The 22,525-nt window shown below is 34.2% G+C and overlaps 1 protein-coding gene across 3 annotated transcripts in view; it reads left to right on the top strand.

Annotated features, from left to right (window-relative positions):
- The window catches only part of LOC134532809 (E3 ubiquitin-protein ligase MGRN1), a 35,837-nt gene extending 14,934 nt beyond the window's left edge, over window positions 1-20,903 (top strand). The window contains exons 12-13 of one of the 3 annotated variants that reach the window (XM_063369694.1): window positions 1,874-2,007; window positions 15,197-20,903. In XM_063369694.1, the coding sequence (XP_063225764.1) occupies window positions 1,874-2,007; window positions 15,197-15,382 (320 nt within the window). In that variant the 3' untranslated portion in view covers window positions 15,383-20,903. Of the gene's footprint in view, window positions 1-1,873; window positions 2,008-12,287; window positions 12,324-15,184 lie in introns of those variants that run through there. The other 2 variants (XM_063369693.1, XM_063369695.1) reach the window with 2 other exon arrangements.
- Window positions 20,904-22,525: the final 1,622 nt, after the last annotated feature.

The raw sequence follows: 22,525 nt of genomic DNA, 5'->3' as shown, positions 1-22,525 counted from the left end.
GGTTAGGCTAGCCTCCGGTTAACGAACGAGAGGTGTATTATGACCCATACTTAGCCTGCGGTTGGCTAACCGGAACCTGACGAAGTGTGTGGTGTAATAATGGGTGTGTTGGTAATGAAATAAACCAGAATTTGATAACTTTTGTTGCAAGACTGTTTTTTTCTGGTAGAATGTTAGTCAGCTGTTTGTTTGTATTGTGATTCGAAATGTTTACAGCTGTAGTAAAGAAATATGCCGCGAACTTTATCTTGCAACAGATATAATTAAATTAACCAAAAATTACTTTGACGTCAAACCTGCTTTGTATTAAACCATAAAATTACAATTTACGATTCAAAACCGTGTGTTTTCAACTTTACTCTTGTATTGAAACTCATGATTTTGTTAGGTTATATATTAAGCCAAAACTAACGAACTAATTCTATACAAACAAATTAATAGGGATGACATTTTTGCTAGAGAACACTTATTTCTTTCATAAATTTATTTCATAATCAAATAATATAGACCCTGTTTCGGGAAAATACTTGTCGATTTTCATTTCACTGGTGAAGGTTATTTTTGTACTAATAGTTTCGTATCACATATCCAAATTATTCCGATCCTGATTGAATTAGTTTGTGGTATAGGATGCTTAATGTTTTAATTTAGTAGGTCGAGAGATCCTAGACATATTCACTGGGGAAATAATTATGATTGTAAAATGTATACGAAAGAAATACATTTTTACAAGACCTGACATAATTTGTTTGCATTGTGATATGTTAGGTATTTTGTGTTATTTACAGGATTTTTCAACATTCTAAATTAAAACAGCAAGTATAATGTAAAACAAGACCAACATATAAAGGGTCATGCTGATAGGATCAAGGGATAAACTTGGATACGGGAAACAGAATAATTCCAGTGTTGTTTTCGTTTTGCACTTGCGTGGCAAGTAGATAATAAATACCTAAAGGGAAGGGATAATTGGGTAACATTTATTTTCACATTCAATTGTATTCATTGAATTAGAACCACGTCTGAAGTCGTATGAAGTGCATTTCATTCCCGGCATATGTCCACTGTATTACGAATAAAAATTCACAGATACAACTTCCACGAAAACACGCATTTTATAGGTAATAATAACCCTCGTTTTGCAATTTTAAAATTCACTTATTTACACATATTCTTAAGCAGGAACATTTAAGTTTATATACATTGCATACGTTTATGTACTTCGTGATCAATTAAAGTCAAATAATAATACATGACTCGACAAGAATAGAAAAGCGTGACTACACTTTCATGCCATGTAATTTTTAATAAAACTTTGACGAATACGGCGAAGCATTTTATATTTAGTAATAAATTATTCCATCGCATCCTGCACATATTCAATAGAATTCCTCACATAGTCATCATCACTATCAACAACTAACCTCGCCTGATACATCGCCATTTTATTTTCTGTTGCTTAGCCTCCGGTTAAGCAGCTAGCGGCCGGTTCATCCACCCGCTAGGTTAGCCGGTACTTTAACTGGAAGGTAGACGTTAACAGGGAGTCATAAAACCGAAATAAGAGCTAGCCTGCGGTTAAATTTTAGCCGGAACTTTAGCCGGGGGTCATAAAACCGGCCCTTAGTAAGCTATTCCTAATTGTAGTACCCTTGACTTTACCGAGTCGTACGTATTTCTTTCTGAGATTTGTCAGTGGTCAGGTGGCCAAACAACTGTCAGGAGGTGCCACGATGGTTTGATCTCCTGTTTTGAATGTGAGAGTTTAATATATTGTTGCTCTAGATGCTTCTTTAGGATGAAAGTCACATCTCAGTGCACGTTTTGCTTCGCACTGACTGTTGGCTAGAATTTTCCGTGCACACTGTTGCAGGCGCGGTGGGCAGCAAAACCGGGTCTCGCGACGGGGCCAGTGACGCGGGACTCACTGCGGTGGGCGATGACTCGGACTACTACACTCCCGAGGACCCAGCCACCACCATCCTGAGCCCCCTGCACTGCGACAAGGTAGCCGCTGCCAGCCCGGCTCGCATCATGTACACTTACAGGTTCCCTGCACCCCCCTCGCCCCCCTGCGAGCACCTGTAGTCCCCAAGGAGCGTGGCTGTGGTCGTGCTGTGACATGGTTGCATGTGCTACTAACAGTTTACTCTTGTTAGTTTTTGGTCCATTGGAGTTGGTTTTTTGATCTCTTCCCTGGCGTACGTTAGTAGGAATTACTCATACCTAGAGACCCGGAAAATTCGCTGGTTCAATGACCTCCAGGATAGACTCCAATATCCTATACACACTCGGGCAAATGCCAACTGTTCATTGGCTGCTGACTTGTGAGTCGTCCTGACTGGGTGGCCTGTGATTCGACACTTCTATGAGTGTAGGTCTCTAATTGGCCCTCAGTCCTCCAGATTAACAGTGAACCAATGACAAAAGCAGCACTAAGGTATAATTATTTGAGTTTTAACATAACATGAAATGAACCCGCGAATTTTCCGGGTCCCATCTCATACCTAAGTTATACAAAACTATCAATTAATAATTTTATAGACATTTATCTAGATTACTGTAATGTTGCATGATATAACTTTAGCTTTCAGCTAAACATGCCTCTACTTAATTGATTGTGTGTACATTACTGCCTTGAATTCTGAAATAAGTTTAGGGGCATTTTATAATCAAATTTTGTAGGATGTTGATATGGGTGGTGACTGTACATACATCTATTACATATTAGGGTAGGTATGTGAGTTTTAGTTCCTAAATTATCTTAGTTTTGTTCCAATATAATATATTGAGAGATAGAAATTTTAAATGATGTATATAAAAAAAAGGAAGTTAAAATTTTTTCAGAACCATTTTTCCATTTTCACCCTTGTTTCAGAACTCACCTAATACATATGAACAGTGAACTATTGCAGCTATTTCAAAGACAAAACATTTTACTATAAAAATTATTTAATTAATTTAACGATACTTCTAAAATTCAGTGTCAAACATTAGATTTTACCTTTCATTTCCTTAAAAATTGTTTTACATACACTAATTAATACAATTTATTTTAATAAAACAAATGTAGGCAAGTCAGAATAATCTTTCTTTTAAAATGCACTGAGTATCAAAAATATATGTTATCTATCTTATTTATCTGTGTTAAAAAGGCCCAGTAAGTAATTTGGTGTCATCACATGCCACTGCTTAATTTTCCATGTGGTAGAGAGCTCCAGGTGGGTTTGGTCATGTGACATTTTTAGTGGGATTAAAATTCTGCACTGATTTGTTACCTCGGGTGTGTTGAATCTAGAGTCAAAAGTAAAAAAAAACATACTTTTTACAGCTGTAGTGCCTTTTGATCTGGTTGCTCCCCTCAGGTTGGCAACTGTTGTTTTGCCTGATAGGGTGTGAAATAATGGTACTACTGTGACACTGGTGTAAGATACTGTGTTGAATGTCAATCCTTCTTACCAGCCTGGATAGAGGCTTATTCTCAATGCCAACAGACACTTTAAATAATAAGGTTGATAAAGCAGAAAAATTGTCCTGGGTGGGGGCAGGTCGTTTGTAATGACTACTATGCCCTATATTTTTTTTTAAATTTACATGATGAACATTTTACTGTTTCAAAAAAAAATATCATTGTGAGGCAGAGTAATATCCTGATTTAGCAAATGTTTGGACACACAACAGATACCTATGTACATTTTTGACTTATCAACAACGCTATACCGGGAAGAACAAGAGAGGTCATTAAATTAGATTGAAATTGTCAGCACAAACAGTACACAACACACTACAGAATGTTCACAGTTTTCAGGCATCCTCAAACTAGAGTTAAGTGAATTTTTGTTTTTGTTTTTATTTTAGGTTTAATTTTCATTTGTTTGTGTATATTAGGTTTAATTTTCATTAAGAATTTTTTAGTTCCTCTTAATACGTTAATTTGACATTAAAAATTACTTATTTGCATTTCTAATAAGTATCTGTTAAAAAAACATTTTTGAGGTATTTTTATATTTTGTAGATAACTTGGTTACATGCTTCCATTGATGTGCCAAAGTAAGCTACATATGTATGCACATGCAAATGTGTTCTAAGTGGAATTGGTAAATCCATCGGCATCACGTCATACGGAGCGCTCACAAATGCTTTGACTAGCGACAGAGAGAAACATGCTAAGCTTTAAATGTTTTTTTGTACTATACTTACCAAGATATTGTACCTTCAACATTCAATATATAAATAAAATTACAGTATGTATTGATTCTAGAAACTTAGTTGTGAAACAAACATTTAAGTTTAAGGGGTTAAATGTTTCAAAACCATAGTTAATATTTTTCATTTCTTGGTTTTATTATTTTATTTTGGACCCTTAAGACCGAGATTTGGATTCGATGGGTATATTCAAAGTATTCATTGGGATTCGAATTCAAAATTCAGATTCGAGAAAATGGGAATTCAACCCATCACTAAATAAAACCCATAATTGTTGCCTGTAACATAAAATAAATTTCACTTGAAGGAAAGAAGTCACAACTTAATGATTTTTAACAGGGACATATTCTACCAAAATGCAATTCATTCAGTATACTTATTTTAGTAAAAATACATACATAATGTTAATTACTGTCAGAAAGACTGTGAAAATAAATTTAGCTTGAAGATATTTCCTAGTTATACACTTGCCACCTTCCTGATAATATAAGGGTACTTACCGTAAGTTTCTTTGCTATACTCAGGGTTGTGCATGCTACGAGCGTGCTTCTTTCCTAATAGTTCCTCTAGATGCAAAGGCACAGAACTGTGTTACTCTCAACTTCTTTTAGCTGGACTGCCATCACAGCAGGCCCACATGACTTGTGGTAGATGCATGCATGGGTAGAGAATGCATTCGGCAGCAAAGCAAAGAATTCAGCGTGTGTGGGAGTGAGTTTAGTTTCGTGGAGTTAGCCAATTTAAGATGAGTGACTGTGAATAGGTATTCATTTCTTTGAATGTGTCAGAAGTTATAACTTTAAATGAGCTATCTATGCTTTGCTTTAAGCCATGCTTAAATACATTTTGACGTGACAACGTCTAATAAATCGATGAACGCCGGCTGCACGCACGAAAAAGTGTCCCGTTATGCACATTGTCCCGTTACGTTGTGTCCCGTTGCGCTCATTTTACGCTTGCGCCGCATCTATCTCTCTTCCACTCGATTGAAACAACCATCAATTTGACTTTTTCGATGCACATAAAACTTGAAACACTCCCATTCGTTTCCTACTTTTCCTATCATCGTCCTATCCTTAAGAGAATAACACAGATTGTAAGGAGTTAAATAGCAAACATGTATAAAAGTTATAGTTAAAATAATCTCTTCGTTAAAGTAATAAACATACGTATTTGAATTAATGATTGCAAATAAAAGTAAATTTATCAATTAAATTGTATATTTCATTTCACTCCTTCTTTGTATCCATACAAAATAGTGATAATTCAATAAAAATGATTCAATTTTATTCATAAAAGTATGCAATCATTTCATCAATGTTTTATGACGACGTCACGTTAAACTATCGTCCGTAAACCGACTTTACAGACGACCAATTTTTTTTAAAAATCTCTTATGTTTATTTATTTTGCCATCCAGATCTGACATCAAATATATAAAAAAGTTTTATTGGAATTTCTACTACCTAATTTTAAATCTAGCCAGGTACATGTATGTGTGTATCTATTATTTTGAGGGGGAAGGGGGGGGGGGGGAAAGCTTGTTTTTTTTTTTCCCTTCCTTCTAATAGCTTGACATGCTCTCTTCTGTTTGTCTGGAATCAAGTATGAATATGTTGTTCACTAGGAAAATTGTTTCCTCTCCAGATGCTGCATTTTACATTTCATATTTACATCCTCTTAGCTTTCCTGTTTGAATAGTTTTGCAGGCATTTCTGTTAATTCTGTACCAGTGCAGACTCATGTACTGCTACTATATTTCTCTTTACGAATTAACAAAATCAGTGGGTGTTAATAAAAGGTTCTACTTTAGGTGCTGATATCTTGTGAAACACCGAGCCAAAAATTTATGTTGCGCACAAGTATATTTACATAAAAGATAATTTTAACTATAAAAAGAGGTGGCAATCTGAAAAAAATATATTGCCTAATTTTTATATCCAATCCTAAACAACAAGCTTAATTGTAATGGACTACAAGTTATACTAAAAAGATATTGAATTGTAAAATTATATATTCATTAGGAACTCTGTAGTTCTGTTAAAAAAGCAAAGCAATTACCTCGTTGCTGCCGCAGGGTGGTTGATCTAGGACAAATGTTTTGGTATTTTATAAGTTGTCTTAATATATGCAAGACTTTGATTTTGTTTGAACTTTATTTCTGGTTGTGTGTGCAAGTGCATCTAACCGAATTGTTTGCAAAACTCTTCTTTAGTTGAGATTAGTGTATACTGGTTATCAGGCCTCTCACTCATTTGTTAAAGTTTAAACAACTGTTTATTGCTTTGCTTGCATTTACATCTTTCTGTTATTACACTTAGTATACACTAAGTATTTTTCCATTTGAGAAAATTCACTCTCTTTAAATTTTAATTAGCTAGGAGTAGGTAGTTAAAGTTTAAGGTTATAACCATATAAAATTCTTGTCTGTTATGAAAGTATGATATTCTATATGTAATATGTGGTAACTAGCTCTACAAAATTAAATGCTACAGTTTTACATTAATGAATGGTGGGCAACATGGAGTTTTTTTACATGAATATCTGATCCTGTGATCTTGTAAAAACAGTAGGTAAATCGGAACTGCATAGTAGATTAGGTTTTTCTGTTTATTTTCATACTTGTCAATATAAAGCATAAAATTTTCAAGTTATTTTTTCTAAAAATTAATTTTAAATGTGTAGTTATAGTTCCATCAGTAGTTTGCAATAAATTTTCCATGTTCCATTCTGCCTTGTTTCATAAACCAAAATTCTTAATTGGACAATAAAGCTAATGATAACATTACTATTGGTGGTGTAAAAAATTGAATATCTTGTTGATTACCATGATTGAATTAAGTTGCATGTGTTGAATATTTATTATAGTGATGTTATTAATTATTAATATTTTTATATGTACAATCAATTTCCATATAAATCACTTGTTAAGTTGTATGAATCACAGCTACTAACTTGGTAGCATACAAATTGTATATAGTGTATATATTTTACCACACTTGTTGTCAGTGGTGGTGAGAAAGTAGTTGTAGCAATACCAAACCAATTTTCTGCAGTAAAAGTGTAACTTTAAACATTTATATCAATTATAGTAAGTGCAGCTATATTGTTGTAGTAAATTTATTTAAAAAGGCATGTGCTTAGCAATTTGTAAATCATGCACTGTTACATATTAAAACTTAAACAAATTAATGCCCACTTCCCATCCAAAAAGCATTATAACATGCAATGGAATTTGCCAGTGATTAATATTGGGCCTGTGCATTTTGTTTGGCCAAAGTATAGTTATAGCAGTACATCCTATAATTGCATGTTTATACTTTTGGGAGACAATATAATATTACTTGGTATTATAACTCAAGTTTGGAACAGCTATGTGTAGATTGATAGGTTTGTGCGAATATTTAGTAGTTAAATTGATATAAAAATATTCAGAACCTTCATTTTAATTAAGAATTTTTTAATAACTTTCAACTAAACAAAAATTTTCCAAAATATGAATTTTTGAGTGCTAAACGAATGTACGTTTGGTTTATATAAAGAGTCCATAATTTTGATTCTAAAAAAAAATAATATCTAAATCATAAATTATTTATGTAAATTATCAAATTATTTATGTAAAGCATCATGATCATTCAGTTTGCAGGATGACTTGACTTCAAATATAAGCCTCACCTAAAGTATAAATTAATTGACTGTAGAATGAAATGGAATATAATATAATACAAAATAAAATATAAATAAACATTAAACTTAATACAACCATTAATAGGTATTATACAATCACAATTATGACTATTTTGAATGTAAGAATAGGTACTTCAAATGTAAGACTGTTTACAATTTAACATGACAAAATGTGAGCCCAAATGTAGACAAAGAATGTAATATAGTGAATGTAAAAAGAACTTAGAATGAAAGTCAACTTCGAATGTGAGACCACTTTGAGTGTAAGACCACTTTGAATGTGAGACCACTTTTAATGTGAGACCACTTTTAATGTGAGACCACTTTTAATGTGAGACCACTTTGAATGTGAGACCACTTTGAATGTGAGACCACTTTTAATGTGAGAACACTTTTAATGTGAGAACACTTTGAATGTGTGACCACTTCGAATGTGAGACCACTTCGAATGTAAGGCGACTTTGAATGTAAAACGAAGCAGAATGTAAGACAACTTAAAATGTAAGATGACTTTGAATGTAGGATGACATTAAATGTAGTAAGTCCTCAATGTATATAAACCTTGAATATAATTATACTTTCATTATAAGGCACCCTAAAATAAAAGAGGGGAACTCAAATAATATGTTTAGCTCAATTATAAGATGACTTCTAATCAAAAAACACTTTTGAATATGAAGTGATTCTGATTGAAATATTAAAAATAAAAAGCTAAATTAAACGTATGACAACTCAGTTTAAAATGTCTTAAAAGTTAGTTAAAATATAGTCAACTACACATGTAAGGTGTTTAATTTTCATTTCAGTCTTGTGAAAGTTAATAATTATGAAACTTTTAAAATTTGCATGATTACACTTAACCGATATATTTTCATATCATATTCCATAAGAAAAAATTACCTTTGACAAATCAAAAAAAATATTAATTTAGGTGAAACTTAAAAAATAATTTTTTTTGTTTTGTTTTCACAAAAGTTCTGTAACTATTAATTTTTATTGTAAAATAATACCAGTATTCGCACAACCCTTATATTTAAGTGTTTCTTACTTTTCCTATTTACAAGTCTATGTAAATATGCTACCTAATATTTTGTTTCCAGCAGTGAGTTTTAATGTGTCACTAATTTCTTCACTGCATTTGAAATATGTTGAATATGGATTCATCTGTACTTAAAATGTAACCAGGGTCTATTTCAAAGTATCTGTCTGTGGACAACTGCAGGCAGAGTAAATTAGAGACTCTAAGTTTATGCATGTCGGCCAGAATTTGTGCCTCTTCCATCAGCATGTTCTTTACTTTGTAACATTATTTTTTAAACATTCTGAGTCTTCCTTTAAGATTTTTAATCATAACTGATGCCTGATAGACTTTTTTTTTTGTATAGGTGACTTATGTCTCGTAGTTATATATAAAGGCTTAAGGCAATGGAACCTCCAAGATTATGAGATCCTAACTACACAAGTGATAAATTGATTCGTTCTGGGTGGTATCTGACGTGGCGACAAAATGTTACCTGATGCTTGCTAGCCCAGTGGAATTGCGCTTTTAGAGATCACAGCTACCAAAGGCCTCTTTTAAAAACTAGGTAATTACGTTTTCAATTTTATATTTCAAACTTAAAGTACAATCAAATAGTAAAGGCTTTATTTTCTTTATCTTTTTTTTTTCCCATATGATGGTGTTTGTTTTGTTGAGCTTACGTGCATCTAAGTGTCTAAAACTGAAAAAAAGTGACTCACAATGAATTTTGTAAATAACTAGTCTTTTCTTGGTTATAGTTATTTTATCTTTCCTAGTTAATGTACTAGCTGTGCTGAAATTACTATAGCTAAAAAGGTAGTTCTAGGCTGTCAATGTATATAATTCTTATATAGTATTATGTACTTGTAGTGTAAATACTGTAATGATTGCAATGAGCTTGGGGCTTGAGTGCATTGTAATGTTTATGGAAGCAGTGTGCAATTAATGGAAAAAATGGAAAACTAGTTGTGATCTGCACTGGAGTCTTTTCGTTGGTTTGATTTTAAAACGGGTAATGGCTATTGATCAAACTGTGAAGTCTCTTGAACTAACTTATTAAAATGGGTACAATTTTACAATTGTAATACCAGCTATTCTTTCAAAGTGAATTACTTTGGAACTTAACAAATTCCTGTGAATAATCTTTGCATGTGTGACAGTGTACATGTTGTATGAATTGCTTAAATTACGACATTGTTGACTCAAACACTTTGTTGCTTTGAATATTTCATATTTGGGTAGTGTAATAGCAAACCTTTGGCCCCCATGTATGCTTTGCTGTGTCATATTTATTTAAAATCTCTTTTCTTTAGATTTTTGGCAGGATTTAAAATTTTTTCTATATATTGTTATTGGTTTATTGTAAAGTTATCTGTAGAAAAATGTGTAGATCTGAGACCTGTCATAACATTTTTACTGTACTGTTGTTTTTAATCATTCAGTCATTATTAAAGTCTGAGTTAACTAGGTTTTCTTTTATTTCCAAAATATTCCCACCATTAGCTCACATTTGTTATGTTGAAATAATTTTTGTAAGCATAAAGTAGTGTATCTACTTTAGTTACCAAAATGAAAAAAAAAGGAAGAAAACTAGCATGATTGTTTTGATAGTTGCATTATTGATAGGTTTATTTATTTATTTTTTAGTTTAAAATGCCTGTGTAGCAGTGTTAGTCTTCAAAGTAAATCACTGTGATTATGTAAATGTTTTAACAGTAGGGAACTCAGAATCCGCACAACATTAGGATTAAAATAAAAATAACAAATTAATTTCAAACTTAACAGTTTTCACCAAGTAACAAAGATGAAGTCAAAATGTTAAAAAAAAAAATACGACAAGACTTTATGTAGTTGCCTACAGAATACATAATAGTCAATTGTTCCTGTTAACTGCTAAGAGCATAAAAAAAGTTATGTGATTTCTAGCCCCAGACAGGGCAGTATGCAATACCTGTGTCACTGATGAATGGTTTTAGTTTATAGCTCTGTAAAAGGTTTGATTAGTAATATTTAAAATTAGTTACATGCAAATTAGTAAATCAGATTTTCACATTACAATAATGTTGGATGTGATGTGAGAAAATTTGGTTACTAATGCATTTATGATTTTAATCCTATTTTTCTTTATTCTGAGATCCAAGCTCATCTTGAAATCATATTTATTGAGTTTTTTTTTTCTCACCATTTCAAATTGTGCAGTCCAATTATTTCCATAATAACATTGTTGTTATGGAGTATAGTAAAAGGATTAATAAAAAAGTACTTATGGTATGCATAAACTTGAGTTTCTGTTTATTATAATCATACAGCACTTTTTTATGTAGTATTAAGTATACATAACTGCTGTTAACTTAAGGTGGGAATGGAAACATGACAGTGTAATTTAGTACAGTGATCTGGTTTCATAAGAAACAGCATTTTAGAGCAAAATGCGTAAAAGCAACATCAGCTTTATAAATGGAACCCAACATGTATATAAATTAGTTAATCTTTGTAAATCTGTGCGATCCAATTTTAGACAGTAAATTACTGTAACATAAGGTAGAAGGCATGATATGTCTGCATCTGTAGGTATTCTCCACTGAAGCCACAAAGAGGGAATGTTGAGTGTGAAGCACTTGTGTTAAAAAATAATTAATAATTGTAGCAGCATTTATCTGTCACTTTTCTACAAGCTTCTACAGACACCTGACACAACTTGTTTATTGCCTTTATTAAGGTGGTGTTTCTCTCTTCACTCAATACTTTTATCTCTGAAAGATTGCTTGCATCATTAATGTGACACAAATATGAACATAGTTGGACTTTTTAACATAACTGACAACGTTTTTGGATTTAGTTAGGATATCTACAATGGCGCTGACAATTTGTGATTACATTTTTAGTCAAATGAAGTTTCTGAAACTCATCTGAACTTTGAAATGAATTCACACGTGTAATTTCAATGGCCATCTTTCACGTTCACATTCACGAGGGGGCCCGAGTCATAATGTGTGTTCACTTTCAGCGATAGTGTTGTTCTTCTAGTTAACAAAATTGGACCACAGCACAGCATTCGTCATAGGCCAGAGGTTTATTTTTATAGTTATGAGAGATGAAAAGGATTTAAAATAGATTTGTGATATTAAAGTAAAAATATGTGCAGGAGATTCATTAAATGTTCTTAACTAAGAGTGTACGAAGGTAAAGAACGTAGGTTGACCTGTGGTTATTCCATTTTCACATTGTGTGCATTTCTCAAAACATTGTTTCCATTCGGTTTTAAGAGTGCGTTTTCGCATGTGGAGGTGTTGTCTAACTTTTAAAAGGTTGCCCTGTCCTGCTTGGTACGGCACCGCTGTCGCCTGATGTTAGGAATGTTTGCGATGTACAGGAGCTGGCGCTGATGTACTGATTTCTCGGTGAAACCTAACCAGGTAATAAATGCCTTTTAACAGCTCTGTGGTGTGTGGGGGGCTGGTGGTGATTGCAGCATGCTCATCTGGTGACTGGCTTCTTTTACAGTGTTACAAGGTTATAACTATAGTGCGCTGAATTTGAACTGCAAGTCGAGCGGCTTCTTGCACAGCATCACTGCAAGATGTCTGGCTTATTACATTTGATCTTTCTAGGTTTTTAAACTATGGACAAGTGTCCAACCAAACCCTACACTCTCTGGTAGTGGCTTTGCACGTACTAGAGAAACTACTGTATAATGATCAACTCCTAAATGTTAACTGTTAAATGCTGAATAAAATTGTCTGTCATAATTGCTCATACAAACTGAATATCAGTAATACATAAAGAACAAATATTTTTTTTAGATGATAATTTGTTCATGATTGTGTGTGTGTGTGTGTGTGTGTGTGTGTGTGTGTGTGTGTGTGTGTGTGTGTGTGTGTGTGTGTGTGTGTGTGTGTGTGTGTAAATGTACAGTACTTTTCCCAAACATTGAGCTGCAAAGAAAATGTTGCAACAGAAAATGTTGATTCACATCTTAATGCAAGTTGTTGTTGATGAGTGTATGTATTTATGAAAATAACATTTTGTGTGTTCTGTGGTTGGCTATTGGAGGAAGTTCTGTTTGTTCTCTGAATTGGGAAAGAAAAAGTAGATAGAGTTGAAGATGTGAATTGCTACACTTGTTTTCAACCATGTGTTATTAATTGCCTCTGGTTTCTCCAGGCCTTATTGAATAATTCCTTAAAACCACCAATGTTTCTCTTAAAAATTTTAATTGAAAAACGTTATTTTTGTAACCCATTACAAAATCAAAAATACCATGAACAACAGATGTCTTACAATACAAAATGACCATGTCCTCTGAAATTTTGACCTTATTCTTTGTATGTATTTCAGGTGCACTGATGTGCCTCTAATTACACAAGGGTTATAATTTTTGTCTCATGATATGATTAAATTATTTTTTACTTGAATGGGAATCAAGCCTTATTTTTTAAACTTTTTTATCTCTTAAAAGAAAAAAAAATCTTAAAGTTTGCATATATATTGTGCCAGATAACGCAAAAGTCATGTTTACAATACTCCTTACCAAAATTTAGACTACTTTTACAGCGATACTCCTTTTAGTATTTTATAATAATTTGTAAAATTTGTAAATACTGCCATTAAGTAAGTGAAAATCAGTCATTTGCAAGCTAAGGCTTGGTCAAATAAATTAAGTGCCAGACATGGATTATTTTTCAGTTTGTAGGAAAACATCAATTATTAGTAAAGAAGTTTAGGCATTTTAACATATAGGATGGTTTTAAAAAAATGGTATTGAAAAATACTGGCACAAAGAATGATTTTAGTATTAGTGAAGAAGACAAAGAAGCATATCTCGTAGTTCCTAGTGAGTGACGTTCATGCAGAATGTGTAGTTTGTATCTTACTCTACATAATATACGAGATGTGTTAGATAGTGAAACGGTGATACGTATAATTATATGACCACAGTGACTTGACAGGGGCTGTTCTTGGGTACTGTTTATACTGAATGATTCTGATCTGGGAAATGAGTGCCTTGAGTTGGTGGGTTTTCACCGTGAGTCCATTCCATTGCTACTCTTATCTCGCCGTTTAACCGTACATTTGTCGTTTTGTGACCTCATTATCAATGAGTTTTAAAACACTAATTAATTTATTAGTTAATTTTTCCACCCATAAAATTACTGGTTTATGCAGTGACATCAGACTAAAGTAGGCTTAGCCAGGGTGAGTGAAGGCTCCTTGCAGGAGATACACTACTTTCCTTTCTGATCTAGAGAAGAATGTTGAGGATGTCATCTGCAACACTGAGCACAGTTTCATAATCAGAGCACTAACGAAAAATTTCAACTTCCACCTAATTTACTCCATTTTCATGATCCATCCCACAAGAGGTGAGCAAGAGTCAGGATGAAAATTACAGGTAAACCTCAAAGTGAGGTAACGAACGCTGCCTGGTCGTTGCTGGACACGGCAGACTAGCAAACTTGCCGCAGCACACTACGGTTGCAACATCCGCGAGGTCAGAGCCATGCCACATCCGTACAGCAAGGCGGGAGCTCGAGACAGAGCGACTGATACCTCCAGACTCCTGACAGACTGAGCATGCCAGTAGTTTGATATCCAGTTACAGTCCTTGTTACTCCAGGCTGTACTCTCAGGAGATTAGTTGCAGCGATGATGCTGTATTACCCTCTGCCATCCAACTCTCTATGTAACACTGGAATTAGCTTAGTCCCAAAACAGAAAAGAAAAAGCCAGGATCATACATTTAAATTGAGTTACATCAAAAATTCAATAGTACTTAAAACATAATTCCTACTATCCTGGTGTTGGACAGGTATGACCACTTAAGAGAAGGAGTCATTACTACAAATTAGAGGTCATGTTATTAAAACTTTACATTCACTGTCAAAATATTACGTTTTGCTCATCTTGACTTCTTCATTTACTCTGAAAATGAAGAAGAAAAAAAAGTCTAACCTTAACCATTGTGGTCCCAGAAGCTGAGTTGTACAATGAAAGTTTTCTTCAAGTGGTTCCATTGGCTTTGATGAAGTTCGTGGTGCCCACAGTCGACTGTGAAATTCACAGTGCAATTGCTTTTTACGCTGGTGTAGGGCACTTTAAGGTGATTAAACTGTTTTAGTTAGTCTTGTTAACAGGGAAATTTTATTAAATAGTTAAAAAGGTTAGTATATTTATAGGCACAGTGCTATTTTTAAAATTTAATAACGCAGGAAGTTTTTTTAAGAGAGATGTGCTGTACTTGGTGCAGCGGTGTGGCCGGACCACGGGCAGTGTGTGTTCCAGGAGCGGGAGCGGGCCGCGGCGTCGGCGGAGAGCACCCCTGGGCGGTGGGCGGTCGGGGCATCCCTGCCCAGCACGCCACTCAGCCACCTGAGCAACCGCTCGTCGGGCGACAGCTACAGCTCGGGTGGCTCCACTCGGCAGCTGCTGGCCCCCGCCGCGGCACTCCCTCCGGCCCGCCGCCCCTGAGGCCCTCTCCCTCTCTCTCTCTCTCTCACGTCGCCACCTCCCTTCCCTCCCTCTCGGACCAAGCACCAAGCTGTCACGCTTGTCATGGGTACGAAATTTAGAAACAATATGACACGTGGCCGGACATCAAGAGACTGAAATCCAAAGTGGAATACTACCTAATGAGAAACTTAAAACTTCAACGTGGATGTGAATCAGTCATCCATATGGCCAAATTTAATCCGATAAAGCTCTGATGTTTTTAATGACTGCTCATGATTTTGAAATAAAATTTTTATCTTATTTTTCATAGCTATTAAGTAGGGATGGGACGAATCCACATTTTGGTCGAATCCGAATCCTTGTTCGAATCCTCAGTGTTTGTCATCGAATCTCGAATCCCAGGCCCACACTAAACTTCACATATTATTAAAAAAAATCACACATTTATTTTAAAAAATTACATAGACCTATGTATTAAAAAAAATCACATGTGTATTTATAAAATTATAAAATAAGTGCATAGTGTATACACCTGATATAAAATAGAGACAAATAACCTCAAAAACCACACACGTAAGTTTGCATCTGTCTAATTCTCTGTTAAATTAATCCTTCCTATGTTTTCAATAAAATACGTTTGTATAACAGACACCATTTAAAAAAAAGTTACATTTTTTTCTGCAATGTTATATTATTGAAGGTTGGAAATGATTGAGTAGTTATGCTAATTGACAAAATGCAGCGTAGTTTATCTTATGTTTGTGCTATTTCCGTTACCTTTATAATACAGTTTAGGTATACAATTTTCTAGATCTGGACGAACCTCAGTTCTCTGGTTTCGAATCGAACTGAACTGAATTGAATCGAACCATAGCAAAAAAATTTCGAACCGAGCTGAACCTCATACAGAAATAATTGTTTTGAATTAAAACAAACTGACCACCAGCATTTTGATCTTTAACTGAATGGTGAGAAAGAAAGGTTCTCCAGCCATATGTAAAATTAAAACATTATATAGCTTAGCTTTATTAAAACATTGCAAATCGTTTTATAAGTAAAGTTTATGCAATAAATAATGAAGGAAAGATTTCTGATTTTCTTTACATATATATACTTTTAATTCATGAAGAAGTTCCATCTAAATTTCAAAAAGACTTTTTCAGTGTACACTAACCTTCATTTAAAAAATATAATATTATAAAGATGACGAACATTCAGGCCACATAACATATTTTTGTGGCAGACATAACCTAACATTTTTAATAAGTAAAACTTTTTAATAGGACATTAAAAAAAGTCGAATGTGAATTAAGTTACCTATCTACATTACAAAACCCGCTGACTTCAGTTGCTGTTTTCTTGGAAGAATGCTGCTCATCAGACGAAACTTTAGACATTTTTTGGGGTGGTTCTGGGTCATCTGGGTCGTCATTATCTTTTCTCCATTTGGAAAACTTAAACGACGTAAGCCTGCTTATCGCAAATCACCTCAAGAACAATAATATTGTAACGTAAAAAGTGTGGTTATAGAAATTTGCGTCTGAAAAAAGAAAACACGAGAAATAATGATGGCTGCCGCGACTACGCTAGTCAACTTAGTAGCGTACTGTAAAATTTACTGGACCAGTACTTTTAATACACAAGATTAAATTAATATTATCAGTACCTGACTGTTCTTATAACCAAAAAGGCCAAAGAAAATAAATACATCCCAGTAATTTAAAATACGTTATTTACGTAATCATTTCCTACCGCATTTGTCTTGTGTTAACTTGATCACGTTAGTTTTGCCGAAATACGAGAGTTCTCGTACATGCGCTTAAGTTTAACGTATGGGGTACGCAATCTTGGGTGATTTTACAACACTTCTCGTACACGCACTATAGTTAAAGGTAAAATATACAATACCTTTGGCATTTGTACGATAGTTTATATTACGTAGTACGAGAAATGCATACAAAATTCTCTAAAGTAAACAAAAAACAAAGCGCTCCTATATGAAAATATGCTATGCGAGTTATGCGACGATTAATAATTTTTTTTTATATTTTGTCTGCGCTTGAAACTGTTGAGGCGACGATTATGCGATAAAAGTCGGACTATACAAGTAATGGAATTTTGTTGTACTGTTTTGTGAATGGTCTCAAATGGAGGTTAGAAAATTAGAAAAACGTAATTTTTTTTAAACGAACGTTCGGTTTTTCGAATATATTTTAAGAGGTTTCGATCCGAACCGAACGTAAGGGTTCGGTTCGGTTCGGTTCGAAATTTTCGAACTTCGTCCAGCACTACAATTTTCAATTTCTACCTAAAACTCGTAAAAACCCACCTCGAATCCCACCTCGAATCCCACCTCGGATCCTACGAATCCTCGAATCCCACCTCGGATCCTACGAATCCTCGAATCCATAGGATTCGGTATATTCGACGAATCCAAGATTCGAAAATCCCATCCCTACTATTAAGTTATAATAATTTAATTTTTTTATATATATTTTAGTTCTTTTCATGGAGGCTTGATATTTTATTCACAATACAATACTAGTTGAAAATTATTTGTAATGAGTACTGTAGAAACTATTAAATTTGAAAGCAAAGTTCTGATCTAAAATTGTAATATTAAACTGTAACCTTGCTATTATAAATAATAATTATTACATTGAGTGGTAGAGATAAGAAAGTCAAGCCAACCATAAGAAAAGAACTAAAAAAACAGTATGGTACAAACTCTTGCTTGCCTTTTAGTGTTTTCAGAGATAATGAAATAAAGTTATTTTTAATTAACAATTCAAACATTTTCTTACGTTTACCATATATCAGGTTTAGTTTGTTATCTTTAAAAAAAAAATCATCTCTGATGCAAATGAAGTAATTGATAATTGTTACCTAACAAATGTGCGTATTGTATAAAAAATATTGAAGAGGCATTTGGGCAATTTTATAAAAAAATATCCTTTCCAAAGAAAATATGCTCATTATTTTAACCACCATCTGCCCACTTCTTATTCACTATCCTTATCTTCCTGTAACACTACTGTCTCTTATGCTTCTATATTTAACTTATTGGCATTCCAGATGGGAAGGTCTTTGAACATTGCAGGACAGATAAAAATTTTGAAGGTGTGTCTATGTAAGGATATATTTTCTAGACACTAAAGATTGTATATTGCAATTTACCAGCATCTGCCATTTTCAAATGCAGTGAGGCTGATGTCAGGTCCACAGCAAACATGATTTAGTCTGTCATATCTATCATTCCTAGACTTCAGCAAGCCTTGGTGACATTTGCCTCTGAAACAGCTTTATTGAGCAGTGAAAATTTTATTTCAAGGCATACGAACAGAACACAGTCTTCACCTAGACTGGCTCAAGCTGTTTGTACAGAATGCTAGCACAAACTAAACACAGCATTAAGAGCATCTCAAAGGAGCTGGTGCTCAGGAAGTCAATACGAAAACTGCCTTGGAAGAGTGGAAAATGAAATACGTAAGGAACATTGAGATAGGAGGAGACGTTAACTTGAAGGTACTAGAGATTATATCTTGGATCATTACTGCAACATGTCTCGAAACAAAAACTGCAGTTTCTGTAATGAAATTATTTGTAATGTTTGTATAATGTGCTCTGCTGGCCAGGGGCATAGCCAGGGGAAGGGGGGGGTTTATTTTAGGGGTTCTACCTCCCCCCCCCCCTCTTCCTTATACTGCTATCACCGGCCACTGCACTGGTGGGGAAGAGTAAGCGAGCCCTACCGATTCTCCTTCCCTTCCCCTACCCCTGTCGCGAGCAGAAGCTATAAGGTTGTGACGCCGTGACGGGTCCCAAGCTTTCAAATATCTTGCACCTATTGTATTTAACCAACGCGGTAATTATAAGCAGGTGGTGACTGGGTAATTCTTCAAGCTAAAGCTAATTGAGGAATAGGCCAGTTCTGCCGAAACCCAACCATTTTTATTCCTTTTTTTTTGTATTGTCGAGCTTCGAGCATGATTTATGATTTTGAGTGGATGGACGAGGCACTTGAATTGATTAAAATATCTTTAATTTCTTACTTCATCACTCAAACAATTTTTTTATTAAAAAATTAATATTTTTACCATTACAATATTTAAAGTTAAGTACCGAAAACTGCTCAAATAGCACTATTTTACACCTTAAAATCCAAATTTTTCCGGGGGAGGACCCCCTGACCACCCACTTTAATAGGGGGATACCATGCTTCTTAACCCCCCCCCCCCCCCCCCTCCCATACACAAATCCTGGCTACGCTACTGCTGCTGGCAGAAGTGCGTTAGCATCCTCACAGGATTAAAAATGTCTTGACTAACCAACCTGTGCAGTTACATGCAGCTAAGGGGTGGTGTGTTCTAGGCTACCCTCTTCACTTTGACATGAGTTACTGAACTGGTCTCATTTGTGAAAAACGGGGTGATTTTTTTGAGGTTGAAATTTTCACCGAGAAGTTACTTTATTTGGAGCCTTTTTATGATCCTTTGGCCCTGGAAATTGGATATATGTACTCTTGTAATTTGATGAAATTTTATATATGGTCATGTATGTTCAGAGTACAATTTACTTTTCAGTATTTTTCAACTTAATGCCTTTTTTAAAATTTCAATATCACAGTAAAAATACTAATGATTAATGCAGTATGCTATTGGTACTTTTATCTAAACTAGAAACACTGGCAAAAACCTATTATTTCTACTTAATACCAGAAATGCATGTAAATTGATGATTGAAGGTCACTATGCAAGCTGTATGCCAATGTTAATTTGAGTAACTTTATACGAGTGTGTACAAAAGTAGTAGTAAATTTATAGTCTACAGTCTGTATGAAAGAAATATTTTGTTTGCAAGAGACAGACTAAGATATTTTTCTGTAGTGTATAAACAAATTATGACTTGTAAAACAGTGTATTGTATCTCTCCACTTCAAAGTTGTCTGTACATTAACTTTCAGTGTTATGAAATTAAAAAAAAAATTGCTTTATTTTTATTGTGCAAGTCAGAATGTAATAATATACTTTGAAATTTTTGATTCAATTTAGACTCCTGTTACATAAAGCATTAAGGTTAGTAATAATGTGATAAATTCTATATAACTTCTCTTTTTACATTATTGCAAATGTTTTCTGCTAAAACTTTATGAAACTCGGCATTTATTTTACAAAGAGGCTTCCAGCATTCTGTATTTTAGGGATGAGGGAATATCTAATTTTCTTGAAGATTGTTTCATTCTTCAAGAAATGTAAAGATTTTTTTTTTGTATTTTTAAGTATTATTTTATTATTTTGTACTGTTTTGCTGTGTATTGTACATCCAGATGTATCCCTTCCCTTATACATATATCACACATTGATCCTGGATGCTCTGTGTTTTGTGTCAACATATATGGAATGGAAAGCTCCCTTATTACTAGCATAGTTTAGCTGTTGGGCTTTAATTGCACAAATTATGTTTGTGGATTGTATTTAAATCAGTATTCATAGCATTTTTGCTATAATGTTTATGGTCAAATAAAAGTATTTTCTACGTTTTGTGTTTGAATTCATTAGGTAGTACAAAGTGAATAAGTGCACAAAGTTTTTGCCAGGCACAACACGCAACATTTTGTCGGATAGTAGTTGACTTCCATATATTTACCTGAATATAATGCAATGGTTTTTGTTTTTACCAAAACTGCTAAACCTAGAAGTGGGGATCACATTATAATCTCTAAATTTTATCTTGCGGGTGAATTAACAGCGACGGGAACAACTTAGTTGAAAAACCACATGCTCTGCCTGTAACTGCACGTCACTTGGCTGTGTGAACCTCTTGCTGGGAAGGAGGATGTCAGCAGGTGACAGATGAGACAGATGCCATGAAGTGGAGGGTGTCAGTCCACTGCACTGCCAGCCAAGCCACCCCTCCCCCTCCTCTTTCAACCTCCCAGGCGACTGCCATATATCGCAGCTTATGTTCTTTGCTTTCTGACATACTGCTTTGGAACTACAACCACGAGAACCTTTTTCTTCTAATTACCCCTTTTTGTTTCAAAAAAGACCATATAAATAACCCTATTCACAAAGTAGCATCACAAAAGCTGCTAATAAACATGGAATAAATTTACTAATTTACATAATTTTTAATTTCTATGTGTTTGAATTATGATTTCTACCCCATAAGGTATTTTTCATAAACTCACAATCGGAACGTTTGAGGTCGCATTATATTCGGGTAAATACAGTACATAAGAGCAATGCACGCAGAAATCTGACGTGGCACGATGCCACAAAACTGTTACTGCCAGACACGAGGCGACGACATCGAATGACTGCTCCAACGCTGTCGTCAGCACTGTTCTGCACATGCATGGGAATAAAAAACTTTTATGCAAAGGAATGCCATAGTGTGCATATCCTATTTACTCTATGGTAGTGTGTTAATAGTTATTTAAATACTGTTTTTCATAATTAATTTGGGTAAACATTCATTTGTAAAATGTTGGACTTGTTATTATGAAGCTGGATGTAGACTGATAGGTATGTTGAGTACAAGAAAGACCTACCTATATAATCCTCCTCTGAAGAAGTATCACAACGATAATTTGATTTCAAGAAAAATATTGTCAATCTTTCACACGACATCATGTGGTGTTCAGCCTTTGGTTACAAATGGAATTGTTTTGAAATTAGAATTAATCAAAATGCTCCCCCTAGAAATTAAACAACCAATACAACTATTTTAAGTAAATTAATTTAATAGTTGATTAGAAAGTAATATAATTGTTGGGTAGACATCAGGCATATTAAACACCTTCAAAAACAAAATTACACATGACCACAGTTATTATTTTGTCATACTCCAGTATGAGAGGATTTTAATCCTCAGTATGAAATAACATTTGTAATTAGGCATGCATATGGTATATTCATATATTTTTTAATTAAGTTTTTAATCTGCAGCCTAAAGTTCTATGTAGCAAGAATGGTATGAAGTACAGACACATGGATGTTTGAGACACACACACAGAAAAGGGTAGATGCTTTACATGGGTGTGAAGATTGATTGAACATAAGTATGAACAGTGCATGATCTTAATCCAGCATTCTATGGTTCAGAACATTCTATAATCTGGCACCAATCAAGCAACTCGGGTTCTGCTAACCTTGGCCG

Source organism: Bacillus rossius, chromosome 6 (genome assembly GCF_032445375.1).
Source record: "Bacillus rossius redtenbacheri isolate Brsri chromosome 6, Brsri_v3, whole genome shotgun sequence".
In the NCBI taxonomy this organism is placed as follows: domain Eukaryota; kingdom Metazoa; phylum Arthropoda; class Insecta; order Phasmatodea; family Bacillidae; genus Bacillus; species Bacillus rossius.
The sequence above is the reverse complement of the archived record's forward strand: the minus strand, read 5'-3'. Positions and strand labels throughout refer to the sequence as shown.